Source organism: Cololabis saira, chromosome 15 (genome assembly GCF_033807715.1).
Source record: "Cololabis saira isolate AMF1-May2022 chromosome 15, fColSai1.1, whole genome shotgun sequence".
Lineage (NCBI taxonomy): Eukaryota > Metazoa > Chordata > Actinopteri > Beloniformes > Belonidae > Cololabis > Cololabis saira.
In genome coordinates this window covers 31,245,528-31,264,128 of record NC_084601.1, presented here as the reverse complement: position 1 = coordinate 31,264,128, position 18,601 = coordinate 31,245,528, and the positions used below count along the sequence as shown (strand labels likewise).

Genomic DNA, 18,601 nt, shown 5'->3' with positions numbered 1-18,601 from the left:
AGCAACCAGACACATCCTGTCATTCTCAGGTGGAGATGTTTGTCGCTGAAACCTTTCTGGGCAGAGTTGCTGGGGGCGGGGGGGGTTGGTCTCGTGGCCTCTGCAGAGGATGTGGTGACTGGAAGAGTCTGCAGCTCAGGTTGGTGCAGCAGGGCTGAGAGTTAGATCCTCAGAACCTGAAGACACAGCAGGTCCTCTCCAGGCCGACGATGGAGGAGGTTCTTCTGTGGTGAATAATAGAGGGTCCACACAGAAGGCAGGACTCTGTTTACTAGTCGATCTCTGTTCCTAGTCGTGGTCACGAACTGTGACGGAGAGAATGAGATCGTACACACCAGCAGCTGGAAATGAGATTCATCCTAGGGAAACATGTCCAACTGGGTTCAGGCCCGGAGGTGAAGCAAGAAACACGTTGGAGAGATTCCATCTCTCAGGCGGATTCAGAACACTTAGAATTCATCCAGATGAACTGGATGGATGGATGGATGGATGGATGGATGGATGGATGGATGGATGGATGGATGGATGGATGGATGGATGGATGGATGGATGGATGGATGGATGGATGGATGGATGGATGTGTAGATGGATGGATGGATGGATGGATGGATGGATGGATGGATGGGTAGATGGATGGATGCATTGATGGATGGATGGATGGATGTGTAGATGGATGGATGGATGGATGCATGGATGGATGGATGGATGGATGGATGGATGGATGGATGGATGTGTGGATGGATGGATGGATGGATGGATGGATGGATGGATGCATGGGTAGATGGATGGATGCATTGATGGATGGATGGATGGATGTGTAGATGGATGGATGGATGGAATGATGGATGGATGGATGGATAGATGCACCAGCATCATGTTGACTGTGAGCTGTGAAATCTGTGAAATTTTTAGTACAAATGAATCATTTGTTCAGTAATTCTGCTTCATTAAATCATTTAATGACTCAGCTAAACAGTCTTTACACAAACAGAGTTGAAAGAACAATAACCGTTAAAGATGATCAGGTGTAATAAATGAGGGAACCGTGAAGTCCGGAGTCTTTGTACTTATCCTCTTCTCTTTTTGTGTGTTTTCTTCTAACTGTGCCATTTCACCAACGAGCGCTCTGATTGGTCGAAGTCATTCATCCTGTAGAGGAAAAATATACAGTAGTGAGAAAGAAAAGTTCTCACCTGGTGGCCTCACCATCGTCACTCATAAATGAGTTGGTGTCACCACAGAGGTCGCTGCCACGGCAACGCATTGTCCCATCATTAAAGCCTGGCCCTTGTCTCCCCAGGCTGGACCTCGTTCCCCTCCTCCCCCACCCTCAGGTTTGGAGCCCCCGCCTCCTCCACCAGCAGACAGAGAAGCCCCCTCGTCCTCCAAGAAGAACAAGTTCAGACCCCCCCCACTCAAAAAGACGCCCGACCCTCACGACAAGTAAGTGGGCTGAAACCGGACAGCCAAAGACTTTGTAATACTCCCAACTAGGGGTGGGTATTGGGAAGGACCTCACGATACGATACGCATCACGATACTTGAGCCACGATACGATACACATTGCGATATCCCGATTATGCGATATCCCGATTATTATATTCTACATAGTTCACCGAAAAATTTAAAAATGCATTACACATCTTAAAATCCAAGTTGTATAAATGTACATCAGATGATAGTGATGGATCTTAAAATCCGAGTTGCACGTTCATCAGATTATAGTGACAATTCATGGGACAAACTGAGTCAAAACAATGTTTTATTATAACTATACAAGCTAAAGTTACAACATATTTGTATATGTTTTTCATATTATTTACATCATATGAAATTAACATTAAAGGTTGCTTTAATTATGTGGCAAATGATAATAAACACAAGAAAGATGGGTACTAAAACCAAGGACAGGCACAGTGATCAGTCAGTATAGATATAAATCCATAAATAAATAAACCTCTGTCCATTATTTTTCATTTTTTTAAGGACAGGCAATTGTGTTATATAAAAAATAAATTATAAAATGAAATAAAACGTGAAATAAAACCTGAGCTCAGTGCAGGGCCCTCCCAGGGTTGGTAGAGAGTGGCAATGCCCAGGACTGTCACTTAGGTAGGAGCACTGGGTGATATAATGGGAAAAAAATCAGGGATAAAAAATATTTAAAAAAAAAAAAAAAAAAAAAAAAAAATCGATATTCAAATTTTGAATATCAATATTGAATCGGCTGGAAAAGTATCGCGATATATTGCCATATCGATATTTTTGCCCACCCCTACTCCCAACGTAAGGATGATTCAGGGGGATTGTCCAGCGATGCTAATTAAACCGTCTAATTAGGGCGGCGTTAAAAGAAAGAGTCTGCCTGGTTCTTGTTGTTTATTTTTAACAATTTAGTAACATAACAGACAACCAAGAAATAAGGGAGGACAGAAAAAATTAACACAAGAAAAAAAAAACAATAAAAACAGCAACAAAAAATACCGTCAATTAAATCAGATCAGTCCATGGTCACAGTGGACTGATCTGGTCCCCGTATCCTCCGGAAGTCATCCCCCTTATGCTTTAGGATGTATTTACGTTGTTCCAGTCTTAAAGTCTCATTTAAGAAGTCAGATTGAGAAATGGAGGTCTTTGTTGATTCCCATTGAGCAAGATGCATTTCTTTGCTATATTATTATGATATTCCTCTTCCTGCATGTGGCGTCCAGCGTCTGCTCCAATTGACCCTTCATCAAGCCCCGCCCCCATTGCTAGGTCAGACAACTTTCATCTCTCCCGTCCACGTCCATCGTAAAAACAGAGTTTTACATCACTTTATTTGTAATTAATGTACCAAAGAAAATTAACAGCCACTAGATGTTAATAAAAAGTACTTTGGGTATCGTTTAGGGAGTTTATAAAACTGAGGTTTTCAGAAAAAACAAGTTATTTTGAGGAGTTTAACTGATAGCGCGGTGGATGGTGCGGCCGTCCACACAGAGCTTTATCCAAAGCAGACATTTTTCCTAATTTACCGTTGGTTTTGGGATGTATGTATTCCTGTGATTCTCTCTTTTTCAGCCCCAAGCACACCGCTTAACCATTTTAAGTTAAAGGGGACCTATTATGGCATTTAATGTCTATTTTAAACAGGCCTTGAATGTCTTAAAAACAAGCTTTTGATTGTTTCTTCTATATAAATTAGAAATTCAGCCTCTGGGCCATGTCTTTATCTTCACCGTTTCTAACCTCCTTCTCCATGAGGGATTCTGAGGGGCGGGGCTATGATAATGAGGCACTGCGCTGATTGGCTGTCTGAATGACGTGTAGCCGGGGAAGGCACAAAGCCTCTCCGGGCAGAAGAGCAGCATGGGACACTATTAAAGTTAGTGTTTGGGGATAAAAGATTCGCTGCACCTTCACAATACTACAAGTGTTCTTTTTACTAATACAAAGTTTTAAAAAAAATAATCCAGTGATTTAAATTTTGATACAAGTAAAAACTACACTTTTTCCATTGATGTGAACGAGAGAGACGGGTGTTCGGTCCGACTGGATATTCTGACCCGGATGTAGCAACGGAGGATGATGTTTCTGATTGGTCAGTCAGGAACCAATCAGAAGGCTGATGAAGGGTCAATTCTGTACCAAAAAGTGTCGGAGTGATGTCCAGTGGGATTTCCACAACCTCAACAGTTAGAACATTTACCTCCTTCCAGAAATGTTATAATTTCCTGCATTCTCAGAAAATATGCATAATTTAGTTTAGTTTAGTTTAGTTTATTTTGTTTTGGTCATTTACATTTTAAGATGTTTGCATATACACACTGTATATGTACAGTATACACACAGGTATAAATATATATATTATATATATTTACACATTTCCTTTTTTTTTTTCTTTTTTTTTTTTGACCAAAAAGGTATAGGCTGAAGCCTCATGGCTTATTTTGCCTATCCTTTTCAAAAAAGGCAGACTTCAGAAACAAAAGATACTAATAAGAAGAAAACGAAACGAACGAACGAACAAATAATGAAAATAAACAAAGAAGAGAAGAAAATAAATTTGGTCACTCACGATTGAGGACAGCTGAGGAAAGTTGCATAATTTAGACAGTTTAATATGAAGATAATTTATATTTGTGTTCTATGTTTATCCATTATTTTAGATTTATAATTTTTTTTAAATTTGTAAATTGAGCTACTTTTTTTTAGTTCCTCATCCAGGCGGTCCCATAGTTTCACCCCTTCGACACTGATACATCTTGACATTTTTTTTGTTCTTGGCCATTTCTGCTCAAAAATGCCATAGCCCCTTAGGTTGTGCCAAATAATTGACCCTTTATACATCATACATCGATGACAGGTGGGAGATGGATTAGGAAATATTTTGCTTAAGCGTTTGATTATTTTATTACAGGACAGTGAGGAAAAAACATTCTGAGATATATCATCCCACTGATCTTCATCAAAAGCACATCCACATCCTTCTGCCTTATGTTCCTACGTCGGGTCGAGGAATAGCTGCAGTTGAACAGAGATTTTCCCTTTTAATGACGTGGGTTTCACCAAAAGCTCCTCCAGATTTGTCAGCTCCAAAGATGGGCGTTTTAAGGGTGTTTATTAGACTTGTAGTCCAGACCGCCTAAACCGAGACCAAGACCAGAGAGTCCAAGACCAAGACTAGTTCAGCTCAAGACCGAGACCAAAAACAAACCCAGTAAATTCCTGATCCTGCGTGATTGTAGAACATCATCTCCATCCTGGTTCAGCTAGTTTCCATATGAGCTTGTATTCAACTGCAGCACAATAACACAGAGAAGTGGATGATGATGTTGAACTCACTATAAATGTTTTCATCCATCAGCTGAGATCAGATGTGTGTGGTGACTGCACTACCGCTATTTCTACACTATTGGAGGATTGACTCCAGTGCTTTTAAGGATTGACACGACTACTAACTAGTCCCAAAGTATCTACCAGAATAACCAGCCTCCAACACCCCCCTCCACCTCAGAAAAGTCATGAATAGTAAATGTTACTGATTTAAATTGGACCTAATTTGGAGATGAAACCTGAATTTTAAATATTAAAGATACAATTATCAACTTGAAATTACATTATTTACCATTATAGTAATCAGATTATTATATCAGCATCACTGAAATGGACCTGATGCTTAATCAATCACAATGATATGCAAATATTATTCATATATTTATTCAAACAAGGCCTTTATAAACACAAAACTGTAATTAAATACAGACACATGCAGATGCACCAAAACATTAAACATCAAATTCAAAATACAAATAGTTTACAAAACTGTACATTAACAAGAGGAAGAACTGCTGATCACCAGAATCCGTCACCTTAGTGTGCAACGGCATCTCAATGATCCGAGACCTGGCGAGACTGAGACCACAAAAAAGTGGTCTTGAGAACTACAAGTCTAGTGTTTATTAGATGTTGAATTTGTTAGTATTTATAAAAATCCTGTTTTGGGATTTCATATTCCAACATCAGTTCTGCGAAGGTTTTGAGTGTCTCCTCGGCAAACAGATGTTGGAACTGATTCACACTATTTTCTATCCCTTTTGCAAACTCAATCCATGGTTTGAGGATGAAGCAGAAAGCCCTTGTTGTGGTTTTAAAAAGACAAACCTGCTGGTTGGTTATCGTGAGTGATTTTTGGCGAGGAGCTACAGGATCCTGGAAAGGACTCCCTTCCCAAACAGTGTGGGATGTAGTTGTATCCGTAGCGTGTGACCGAACCTCCAGCTTCCTAAAATACCAGCAGGAACTCTGTTTGCTGGATGTGAGTGGGAGGAGTGCTTTACCCTCGTCGGTCTTTATATAGCCTGGAAGAAGGAGGTTGGGAAGCATCGGGGAGGAAACGGGCGGCGTTCAGCCCAGAGGAGTTAGAAATGTCACATTCACACCTCGGCGTGGCTCCTGATGCGGCCGTCGTGTCTCTGCGCAGGGTCTTGTCGGAGATGTACTTTGAGGAGCGTTTTGCCGAGCTTCCAGAGTTCAAGCCGGAGGAGGTCCTTCCCTCGCCGACCCTGCAGAGTCTGGCCACCTCGCCGAGAGCCATCCTGGGGAGCTACCGCAAGAAGAGACGCAACTCCACGGGTGAGAAGCAAAAACAGTCCCTGAAACGTCTTCTTTTGTGTTTAAGGCAAGGCAAGTTTATTTGTATAGCACAATTCAACACAAGGTAATTCAAAGTGCTTTACATCAACATAAAAAGCGGCAAGACACAATCAAATAGTAAATAACAAATAAAATGAAATAAAATTATAAGAAAAGAGGAAAAATAATAAAAAGCACAAGTTGTTAAAAAGTAAGGGCAGTAGATATGGAGCCAAATCAAGGCCAAAAGTTTTGCTAATTTGAAAATAAAATTTGAACCTGAAAATTCTTTTTTACAGTTTCAATTTTATTTTTTTCAGTATCAGATCTTTTTATTTCGGTTTCAAATCTTTTTTTCAGTTTCACGTCTTTTTTTTCAGTTTCACGTCTTTTTTTTTTTCAGTTTCAAATTTTTTTTTCAGGTTCAGACTTTTGGCCCGGATCTGGCGTGGGGGGCGTGACATCAACTGAGAGGGGCGTGGCATCATGAGTGACAGCAGAACAGAGAAGGCGGGGGACGTTCCTCAGTCATGTTGCCTTCAGGAAACGTAGGTTGCAGAAGTTATCAGTAGAAGTTTATTCAACACTGTATATACACTATATTCACGTGATTGGCAGTGGAAAAAACGGATACTAGTAACACATTTCTGTTTAAAAAGCTGTTTTAGACCGTACTTGGTAGTATGTGGAAGTGGGAAATGTCAAACTTTAAAGTGTGGCTGTTGAACTGTTCAGTCTGGCATAGTTTATTGCTTTTATACTGCGATTGGTGCCAAGTACGGTCTAAAACAGCTTTTTAAACAGAAATGTGTCACTAATATCAGTTTTTTCCACTGCCAATCACGTGAATATGGTGTATATACAGTGTTGAATAAACTTCTACTGATAACTTCTGCAACCTACGTTTCCTGAAGGCAACAGGACTGAGTTTTTTTTTTTTTTTTTTTTTTTTTTTTTTTTTTCAAACTTTATTTAAGTTTCACTCAGTCAGAACATTGACAGTAGACAATACAAAACAGTCAGGCATCAAGAAATTAAATAAACAAATACAGTATGAGACATAAAGTGGATGACGTGCATAAGTACCATAAATATAATAAAATAAATTAAATTAAATAAAAAGAAAGATTATGGCAGGGCATAAATTAAATTTCTCCAAATATTTCTTCAATTATGTTAACAGTGTGTATACATTTTTTATTATCAATTCTTTTAATACATTCAAGGTAGTTATTGAAATCAATTTCAAAAGCAGGAAAGAAAGGTCGACCTTTGGAAAATTTGGTTTTATGTATGTGGAATTTTGCAATTAGAATAATCAGATTAATTAAGTGTTGCATTTTCCTATCTTTATTATTATAGTATAGCAGTATATCTTTGGCATTTAAATTAATTGGTATGTTGGAATGTGATGTGATGTAAGCTTCAATTTTTTTCCAAAAAATCTGGGAAAAATTACATTCAAAGAAAAGGTGCCTAATCGTTTCCACTTCAGCATTACAAAATACACAATTGGCATCAATATTGACAAATTTTGACACAAATTTGTTAGTGGGGTAAATGTTATGTGTAATTTTATATTGAACTTCTTTAATTTTATTGGAGATAGCAAATTTATGTGGAAGGAGCCATGTTGTTTTCCAATTAATGTCAGAGAAAGAGGAAGACCATACAAATTTCCCTCGAGGTGTAATTTTCCTTTTCCTGAAAAAATGATTCCTTATATGTTTATTGTTACAATGGTGACTCATAATGTTTATACCATTAATAAAGAGGGTAAAGTCAACTTTCTCTGCCTCTTGCCTTTCAAAATGACCTTTTATTAAATGGAGAATGCCACTGGGAATAGCTTTTATCACTGTTTGAAATTCTTTATAGGTAACAGGGAAGATTTTAGATCTAAGAAATTCTTCATAACTAAAAATTTCACCTACATCATTTTGTAAATCCTTAAGATATATTATTCCTTTTTCAATCCAATGTTTCAGAAATAGGGATTTATTTTTCCTAGTTATGAACTCATTGTTCCATATAATAGTTTTATGTGGAGAGAAGTTATGGATAAAGCATAGTTTTGCTGCTGAAAGGGCTTGTTGGTGAAATTTAGATAATTTTAGTGGTAATTTTGAAACATCATAATCACAATTTAGGAGAAAAGGTAACCCTCCAACTTTCCCAAAAATATTCTGAGGTATAAAATACCAAAGAGATTCTGGGTTTTTCAAATATTCTTTTATCCATTTTGTCTTAAAGGTATAGTTTATATCCATATAGTCTAACATCTCCATGCCGCCCTCCCCTCTCGGGGCTGCCAAGATCTCTTTTCTTAAACGATGGCATTTGTTTTTCCAGACAAAACTAATTAGGGTATTATTTATTTCTTTACAAAGGGATTGTTGAACAAAAAGAGAGAGAGTAGGATACACAAATCTAGAGACACCGTCTGCTTTACTCAGAAGAACTCTACCTAATAGGGATAGATCTCTTTGGAGCCACATATTGAAAATATTTTTAGTTTTTTGTATTTTAGGTTTGAAGTTTTTTGTTTGACGTTCAATTATATTTTTAGAAATATAAATTCCAAGATACTTTATATTTTCTTTAATTGGTATTTTACATATAAGTGTTTCATTTGTGTTGTAGAGACATAGTATTTCACATTTTTTTAAATTAAGTTTTAAACCTGAAGCAACAGAAAAGGTGTCTATTATCATAAGTGCTGTCTCTATTTGTTGTTTATTTTCCAAAAATAAGACTGTATCGTCCGCTAATTGAGTTATCCTAATCTCTCTCTCAAAAATCTTTAACCCTCGAAAGACATTGCTCTGTCTAATTTGTATTGAAAGCAGTTCAACGACTATAAGAAAGAGAAATGGAGAGCAAGGACATCCTTGACGGACTGACCTAGACACTGAAAATCTTTTTGTGGTATTTGGGAATAACATGACACAGCTACTAATATCTTTATAGAGCATTCTAATATAGGATACAAAATGTTCACCAAAACCGAAGGTTTGAAGAGATTTAAATAAAAATTGATGCTCTACACTATCGAATGCCTTGTAGAAGTCTAAAAATAAAATTAAAGCGTCTGAATCAACATATTCAGAGTAATCTATTAAGTCAAGGATAAACCTAATGTTGCAACTTATGTGGCGATTATTCATAAAGCCAGTTTGAGTTTCATGTATGATTTCACTCAAACCTTTTCTTAAACGCCTGGCGAAAATTAGTGAGAGTATTTTATAGTCAACATTGAGCAATGTTATTGGTCTCCAGTTATCCAATAGAAGGTGGTCTTTGTCTGGCTTGGGAAGCAAAGTTATTATGCCTTGTTTCATGGTTGTGGTCATTTCTTCATTATTTGTACATTCTTTCAGCATTTCAAAAAGAGGTCTTTCAATTATTTCCCAAAAGCACTGGTAAAATTCGACAGGAAGACCGTCCATTCCTGGAGATTTACCTTTTTTCATTTTGTTAACAGCTTCAAGGATTTCAACTTTAGAGATAGGTTTTTCGCAATCCAATTTAAAATTATCTGATATTTTAGGAGTAAATTCTTTAACATTATTAATAAATTCTTCACCTTTTATTGAATTATAATTAGAGCTGTATAGGTCAGAATAAAATTGAAAAGTGTGATTTGCTAAATCAGTTGGGTTGGAGGTTACAGAATTATCTATTTTAAGAGATGTGATATTATTTCTCTTGTAGTTCCTTTTTTCTAGGGCGAAAAAATAGCTTGTATTCTTCTCACCTTCCTCTAACCATTTAGCCCTGGAGCGTACAAAGGCTCCCTTGGTCATATTAATATATAAACTATCTAAATCATCTTTCAATTTTATCAGTTTAATTTCTTCCTCTGGAGTAGGGGAACTTTTGTTTATTAGGATATTTAATTCTTTCATAATTTCAGATTCTTTAAGATTGCTGCGTTTTTTCATTTCTTTACTGTGTCTAATAGCTGATTCTCGGATTTTAAATTTAAAAAATTCCCATTTTTGTATATTACTGAGTTCTTTTCCATTGAAAATATTCCCAGCAATTGCTTTGACTGAGTTACAGAAAGCTTCATCTTTCAGTAAATTACAATTTAATTTCCAGTAGCCACGCAGTGTTGCTTTTTGTTTTAGAGGATTAGTAAAGGAAATGACTATCATTTTGTGATCTGAAAAGGGGGCATAACTATTTGATATTTCGGAAACATATTGCATAGTGTAAGAAGATATTAACCACATGTCTATTCGAGATTGTAAGGAACCACTAGCATTACTCCATGTATACTCTTTTTGGTAAGGGTGGCTATATCGCCAGGCGTCTATAACATTAAGTTGCTCACCTAAGTGTGATATCACTTTAAATCTTGAACCGGAAGATATTCTTGCTGGTACTCTGTCCATTAAGTCATCAGCTGCATCATTTAAGTCACCGCCAATTATTAAGTGAGCCTCTTTATATTTCTCTTTAAGCTTCAAAAGTTTTGCTGTCAGTTGGACAATCATATTTTTTGCTAGAGCATTGTAATTATAACCATAAATGTTATTCACCACCAGAATCACATTGTTTACTCTAAGCACTAAAATAATCCATCTACCTTCTTCAGATAAGTGAGATTCTATAACATCCCCTTTAAATTTATTAAACAGAATAGCTACTCCTGCTGAGTTGTTAGAACCATGACTTAAATAAATCTGGTCTCCCCATTGACTTCTCCAGAACTTACGATCATCTTCACAGGAGTGTGTCTCTTGTAGAAAAAACAAATCGGCGTTAGACCTTCTGCAAAACAAAAAAATTGCCTTTCTTTTGGTAATATTGCGTATACCATTGACATTAAGAGAAAGTACTTTGAGGTTGATGAAATTATTGGTCGCCATAAATAAAAAAAGAAAAATAAATAAGGAGCTGGATGCCGACTAACTTGAACAATCAAAAAGAAACAACAAGAAAAGAGCTTTTTATAAAAACTCTCTACCTTTGGAAAAAGTTAGAAAAAACTCTGAACATTATGAGTATCAGGCATATAAAATGTGCTGTTTAGAGGCCATAACATTACTTGTAATGAGCTTTCTTAAAATTTTTTTTTTTTTTTTTTTTTTTTACTTTAGATAAGCATCATAGTCTTCAGAGCTGGCTTTTCACGCAGTGAATTTTACCCCATCGATGAAGACGATCGGCCCTTGCCATCTGGTTTTCTTTCCATCCTTACGTGCCTGTTCCACTAAAGGCCACAGTTTGTTTCTGCAGTCTTTCTCTAAGCGGGTCAGGTCTTCGGCCATACGGAGGTTCATCTTCTTCAGGATGTCAGCGTTGCGTGATTCTCTCCAAATCTTGATCCTGAAGGTCCGCATGTTGAACTGGATGATGACTGGACGCGGTTTGTTATCATCCCTCGGGCGTCCCACTCTGTGTACCGTGTCCACCAGGAACCCCATCTTACTTTTTTCATCCGGTGCAATCTGGCTCAATATTTTGAGGACTTCATGCCTCACATCTTCGTTTTCTTTTTCTGGGAGGTTGATGAGACGCAGATTCCATCTTCTGCTGTATCTTTCTCCTTCTTCGGTTTTTTCTTTCAGTTCGTCCACTCTTTTATCCAGCGTTATCACTTTATCCTCCGTTTCTTTAGCTTGAAAATTAAGCCCTTTCATTACTTCTTTTGCCTCTTTAATGTCCGCGGTGTTTTGTTTTATTTGCTGCTCAAAGACGGAAAAACCCCGCTTTAACTCACGTATGGCTTGGAGGATGTCGGAGTTAGAAACCGTGTCCTTCTCTTTGTTTTCTCCGCACAGTTTCTTCGGGTTTGGACTTCTGCTGGGAGTCTCGGGAAGAGGAGAACACAAGCCGTAGAAACCCTCCTCTGGCTCCATGTCATGCTCCATGTCCATCACCAGATTTCCTTTTGTGACTTTTTTTGCGTCTCTCTTTGTCATTTCGGCTCACTGGTGCAATGTTGGTGTTAGCTTCGTAGGCTAACTTGTAACTTAGTTGACGCACGTGTCAGGAGAGTTAATGTCCGTAGGTCGTCACTCGTCAGAATCTTCAACCTATCATCAAAACTCTTCTATCCTTGTTTGGTTGGTGTTTAGCCGTTTAACAAGCCGTTCAAACCGTTGGCCTCGTCAAATTGCCATCAGATACTCGTTAATGCTGCAGAGCTTCGCACTTACACGTCTGCTGCAGTCGCCATCTTGCGCGACCCTCGGCAACAGGACTGAGTAACGTCCCCCACCTTCTCTGTTCTGCTGTCACTCATGATGCCACGCCCCTCTCAGTTGATGCCACGCCCCCCACGCCAGATCGGGGCCAAAAGTCTGAACCTGAAAAAAAAATTTGAAACTGAAAAAAAAAGAAGTGAAACTGAAAAAAAAAGATTTGAAACTGAAAAAAAGATTTGAAACTGAAATAAAAAGATTTGAAACTGAAAAAAAGATCTGATACTGAAAAAAATAAAATTGAAACTGTAAAAAAGAATTTTCAGGTTCAAATTTTATTTTCAAATTAGCAAAACTTTTGGCCTTGATTTGGCTCCATAAGTAGAGTACAGTGGTACACATCTCATTCTTAAAATGGCAAGAATTACTTTTCTATACGGTCAAACATACAAAGATAAGGTCAAATACAGTATTACAAAAGAAATCTGTGCCGATTGGTGCGGTGAATCAGACCAATTTGACAATTCTACGTCACAAAGCCTGCATTCAGGGCTTATCCATAACTTTGCGGTTTTCTAAAATCATGAGTATTTAATTTAAGAGTACGCTTAAATAATGAATAAAATTAAATACAATTATAAGAAAAGAGGTAAAATAATAAAAAGCACAAACACTCACTCCAAACCTCATGTCTGCCTGCAGACCTGGAGGTGGCGACTGAAGACCCCAGCTCCCCCCGGAGGAAGACCCGCCGCCTGTCCAGCTGCAGCTCGGAGCCCAACACCCCGAAGAGCGCCGCCAAGTGCGAGGGGGAGATCTTCACCTTCGACAGAGCAGGTACGGCAGGTACGGCAGGCGCGGCGGCAAAGCCCGGCGCCGACCTCCAAACACCCGACGACAGTGTTCTGAAGCGCCGCTCTATCCAACCAGGTCCGGAAGCGGAGGTTCCTCCGGGAGACCTGGAGAGGGTTCCCTACTCGTCGCTGCGCAGGACGCTGGACCAGCGCCGGGCCCTGGTCATGCAGCTGTTCCAGGAGCACGGCTTCTTTCCCTCAGGTACGAATCAAGCTGCCTTCGTCAACGAAAATGATGACTAAATATCGTTGTCAACGAACGTTTATCACCTGAGGAAAACGAGACGAGACGAAAATGCTGGTCATGTGATGATAACGATAATTAAATATATAATGCAATATCGTAGAAGAATAAAAACTAGACTAAAATATAGATTACAAAATAAAAACTCTGCTAAAATGTGTCTTCATTTTCGTTGACCAAAACGGGATGAGATGTTCTACCAAGGATCCTTAATGTCCATGTTTTCAGTAGATTCCTCTGGTTTAGTTCTGCTGGGTGACGTTAGTCCTCAATCCCAGTCGCGGCAGCGGGGAATCAGATCCAGAAGATGCAGCTGCAGAGTTAGAGGCTGATGCCGTTAATGCAGAGCTCTAGGTTCACGTCAATTAAAAACAAAGTTACATAGAGAAACGTGGGGATCTGCTCTGGGGCTGGGAGAAGAAGAAGAGACCGTCTTTGGATACACTTTCCTACATAGATGTGGGAAAAAAAACCCAATGTGTCGTCCAAAAACAAAAGGACGGGGAGAAATATGTAAAAATAAATATGTTGTAAACTCAAATGAGAGTCTTCTGTATCTGGAATGAATGTATTCTTGAGTCTATAAGGCAACAATAATATTATAATATGATAACCTACACGGCGAATTCCAGTATCTCCCTTCTGGCCATAGGTTTAAAATGCCTAAAATGCCTGTTTAAAATGTAGTTTTTTTATTCCCTCAGCTATTAATGCCCTAAATAGGACATGATTTCCCATCCTCCATCTAGGTCTATTTATTTATTTATTTATTTATTTACTTATCTATTGTATTGCTTATTCAGTCTGGAGCATTTGTTTTGTTTGTCTGTCAATGTTTTGTTTTGTTATTCTCCTGTTTGTCTTGTGTCACTGTCACTGTACTGTATGGTGTTGTTGTAAGTACTTTTTACCTGCAAACAAATCTACCTTCGCGTATCAATAAAGTTACCTTACCTGACCTTGTTTGAATTGTAAAATGGGTTTTGGCTAAATACAATCTTTGACTAAAACTAGACTAAAATGCTCAGACTTTTAGTCGACAGAAACTTGACACGACTAAAAGGAGAATGAACGTGACTAAAACTAATAAAAACTAAAATGATAGCTCGACCCACAGACTAAACTAAAACAATCCCCTGCCTGTATTTTTACCGGCCTGCTCAGGTTCTGACCTCTGACTTCTCTCCTCTCTAGCTCAGGCCACCGCCGCCTTCCAGGCGCGCTACTCGGACACTTTCCCCACCAAGGTGTGCCTGCAGCTGAAGATCCGCGAGGTCCGGCAGAAGATCATGCAGACGGCCACGCCGGGAACCTTCGAGGCCATGGGGGCGTCCGAGGCCGGCCCCGCCCCTCCCCACGGCTCCGCCTTCGGTCAGCTGACCCGGGAGGACGGGGGGGCGGAGCCCCCGGGAGACAAGGGCCACCACCCGGACGAGCCCAAAAGTGAAGGATCGTAAACGTCAAAGAGGAAAGAAAACACAAAGACAAAACAACAAACATAAAATCTAGCAAAGTTGAAGAAGGAAGGCACTCGTCTCCACCAGACCTGGGCAGAAGCTCGACCCCGGGGTCGTTCAAACAACTTAAGACACATTTCGATTGTTGAAAATAAAAAAAGCCTCAAAGTGGAGGAATCACATGCAAGTAGGACGGTTTCTTCCCTTCAGTTTCCCCCCAAAAACATCCTGAATGTCTTCAACACCTTCGCCCAGGTCTGCTCTCAGCACATTTGTACAGCGGTTTGTCGTTTGACACACAAACTCTGCGGTGCAGACTCTGCACCGCTCTGGCACACATGCAAACCGACCCCTGGTGCATATGTTGTTTCCAGCATGCACACAATCCAACACACACAGAATTAGACTGTTACTCCTGGTCGGCCGTGTCCGGGAGCGGCGACCCAGGACCACCACACACAAAGGCACTTTGTCACTTACCGTGCAGATGCAGTTTGCTGTTTTCAGCCAGCCAGCCCTCAGATGCCATCGACTCTGACCTCCTCCTCCTCTTCCTCCTCCTCCTCCTCCTCCTCCTCCTCCTCCTCCGCCGCCCTGCCACTCCTCAGCACAGTGGTCGGGACGCAAACACAACCCCAACGACCTCCACTGATATTCCACAGCCCCTAGATGCTGCAAGACAGACACACAGCACACACACACACACACACACACACACACACACACACACACACACACACACACACACACACACACACACACACACACACACACACACACACACGAATGCGGTCGGCCCATCGGCCTGCACAGTTTCCAGTGATTGTAGTGAGAAAGAGACGATGCGAGAGCGAGGACGGAGGCCTGACGGACGTGGAGCGACCAACCTTTGCACCTTCGGCTGTTGCCGTGACGACAGGAGCTGATTATTCATGTCTGTATGTCTGTCGGGGGGGGGGGTACGCCCCCCCCACCCCCACCCCCACCCCCACCGTAAAGAGATTATGTAAAGAGACTGGCGGTTGTGAGGCTTTTGAAGAATCAACGTTACACTCGGCGACGACGGGGAGATGTAGTAGTTCTGGACCTGGACAACAACAACAACCACAACAACAACAGGAAAAGGAGAGGAAAAGTTCAGTTCTAACCAAACTTCTCAGAATTTTCCTCTGAATGGATATGATGTTGCTTTTCTCTCGTTATCGTTGCCGTGGAAATAACCAGTTTTACCGTGGCCTGTTTTTCTCTCTCGTGGCTCTATCGTGTTTCTTCTCCAGCATAAACAAATTTAAAAAAATCAACAAAAACAACAAAAAAAACAAAAAAAATCACAACAACAAAGAAAAAGACACTCTGGACAAAGAAGGGGACAAAATCTTAATCTTGTGCCCCCCTCCCCTCCCGCTCTCCCCCACCACGTATCTTTAATTGTACCTGCTCTGATGACCCTGAACTCCCCCTTCCCTTCCCTTCCCTAGGATTTCTCACCGGACGCAGAAGTGGGAGAGGAGGGGCGTTTTGTCGTTTTTGTAAAAACGTTGAAATCAGGTGTTTGCACAATTTGTGCGGTCCCTTCCTGCCGGGGGGGCCGCCACAAGTTCAATCAGGAAAGTATTGTTTTTAGAGATTGTTTTAGTAGTTTTAAAAAAAAAAGTAACCTTGTTCCGTTTGTTATCGGCCACCTTTCACTTTACTTCCGCTTGTCCTCCCTGCCTTCTTCACCTCCTCTCAATGCACTTCTTCTTCTCCTCAGCATCCTCTCTCTCTCTCTCCCTCTCTCTCTCTCTCTCTCTCCCCCCCTCTCTCTCTCTCTCCCTCTCTCTCTGTCTCTCTTCCCCCTCCCCCTCAAGTGTTGTCTGAAAGTGCCCTTAAGCACTGGTCCCGGGTCAAGCGTTATGTAGCTCAGGATGGTTCTGGTTAGGGTTAGTTCAGGGAAAGCAGATCCTAGACCAGCCCTGGAGGGCAGTCTCTGGAGCCCTCCCCGTTTCCCTCTCTTCTCGACACTTTATCCTTTCCCATCAAATGGTGCAATAGGACATTTATTTTTTTGGGGGAAAATGGGTGGGTTATTTTGGTTTATTTTTCGGGGCAAGGCTCTGTGCCATAGATATTAAATTCAGTGCAGTCAGTCAGTGAGAGGAGTGAGCTGTTGTGATACTATCTTTAACTATGGTAATAAAATAATAATAAGGAAAAAACACCAAAAAAATACAAAAAAGCAAAAAAAAATAAACAACAAAAAAAAAAGAATCACACAACTATTGTCATTGTTGAAGAGATAGAGATTTAACTTACTAAAAGTCAAAGACAATTTTTGAATAGCACTTTTTGGCTCTTTGCTTCTTTGGTGAAGAGTGGGGGTAGTTATTATGGGTATCTCTTTTATTTCTCTGTATACAGTTGGATGTGTGAAAAAAAAAAGATATACCGGTATTTCCATATTTGTGCATTTAGGTCTGTGTTTGGGTGTGTGTGTATGTCTTGGCACATGCAAGCAGTGTGTTACACAACCAACCTCCTCTTTCACCACGCAGCAACATTATCAATAGTATATTTTTCATTGTACTCTATATTCTGCTGAAGAGACAGTATTTTTATAGTCATCATGACTATTTTGTCAGCCATATTGACTGTTATCAAACCAGTTTATTCAGGATATATAACATATATCAAGTAGATATTCAGGATATACAGTGTAATCCATAAATATATATATAAATACATGCAGATAATAGAATACTATCAAGTTACATCACTTTGGGGTAAGTTAGGGCTGTAAAGTGTTTTATCTGCATGCATGTGCAATTACATGCACACATGCACATGCCCACACAGACATACGTGCATACACACATGTATGCGTGTACACTGTATGATTGTGCTTAAAAATAAACTGTCCTTACTTTGGAGAAGGAATTTTAGGATGAGCGAAATGAGTGTTATCTCATAAGCAGGCATGTTGACCATGTGCAATATTTCTAAACAAAAAAAAAAAAGTAAATATTGAAAATATTAAAGATCTAACACAAACGTCTTGTGACCTTGAGTTTTTCCTTCGTGTTTGATGTTTATCTAACGAGGTGTATCCTCACTCGCCAGGAGATGACTCAAGCAAGTCCTTGGCCGTTTGCATTCTCGCCACAATCATGATGAAAGACTTGACGGAGACGAGATGATGGCGGGGAAGAAAGAAAAGAAAAACATACTTGCTTACACAAATCTGACCAGCTTGACTCACTATGTCCCTTAAGTCCCTGGTACATGCAGTCTGTGCTTCTCCAGCTGGCCTTTATCTGACACATCAGTGTTAGGGGGGTTACTGGATTAGAGGAGCCTTGCAGACTCAGGTCATATTGGGTATAAGGTTCGGAGACCTTGTCAAACAGCCTCATATAAAGTAAACACACTGTGGGAAGCTTAAAATGAAGAAGAACGCTCTGCCCTCTTCCAAATGCCAGATAAGTGCAGTGGCCTTGATCAGATGGCATTTACATGTCAGGTTTTACTGCAATCACGTGAAGAAAAACGAATATTTAATATAAGTTTATGTGATCACAATCGTAAAGCTCTATGGTACCACTGCATTTTTATAGATTACAGTTTTTCACAATTGTTTAAACACATTTTCTGATAGACTACCTCACTTTCTCAAAACTCGAAACACAAATTACAAAACTCACACAGAAAATGCAAAATCCTACACTTCTCTTGCTCTACCCTCAAAACAGTGTTAACTCTTCACTAAATGGTATTTCCTTCTCAAATGCCAAACAC

The 18,601-nt window shown here is 39.8% G+C and overlaps 1 protein-coding gene across 2 annotated transcripts in view; it reads left to right on the top strand.

Moving 5' to 3' along the window:
• Positions 1–17,857, top strand: part of cica (capicua transcriptional repressor a) — an 83,713-nt gene extending 65,856 nt beyond the window's left edge. For both annotated transcript variants that reach the window (XM_061741365.1, XM_061741364.1), the window contains exons 18-22: positions 1,301–1,443; positions 5,966–6,117; positions 12,975–13,109; positions 13,203–13,328; positions 14,565–17,857. In XM_061741365.1, coding sequence (XP_061597349.1) covers positions 1,301–1,443; positions 5,966–6,117; positions 12,975–13,109; positions 13,203–13,328; positions 14,565–14,827 — 819 coding nt within the window. In that variant the 3' untranslated portion in view covers positions 14,828–17,857. The remainder of the gene's footprint in view (positions 1–1,300; positions 1,444–5,965; positions 6,118–12,974; positions 13,110–13,202; positions 13,329–14,564) is intronic.
• Positions 17,858–18,601: the final 744 nt, after the last annotated feature.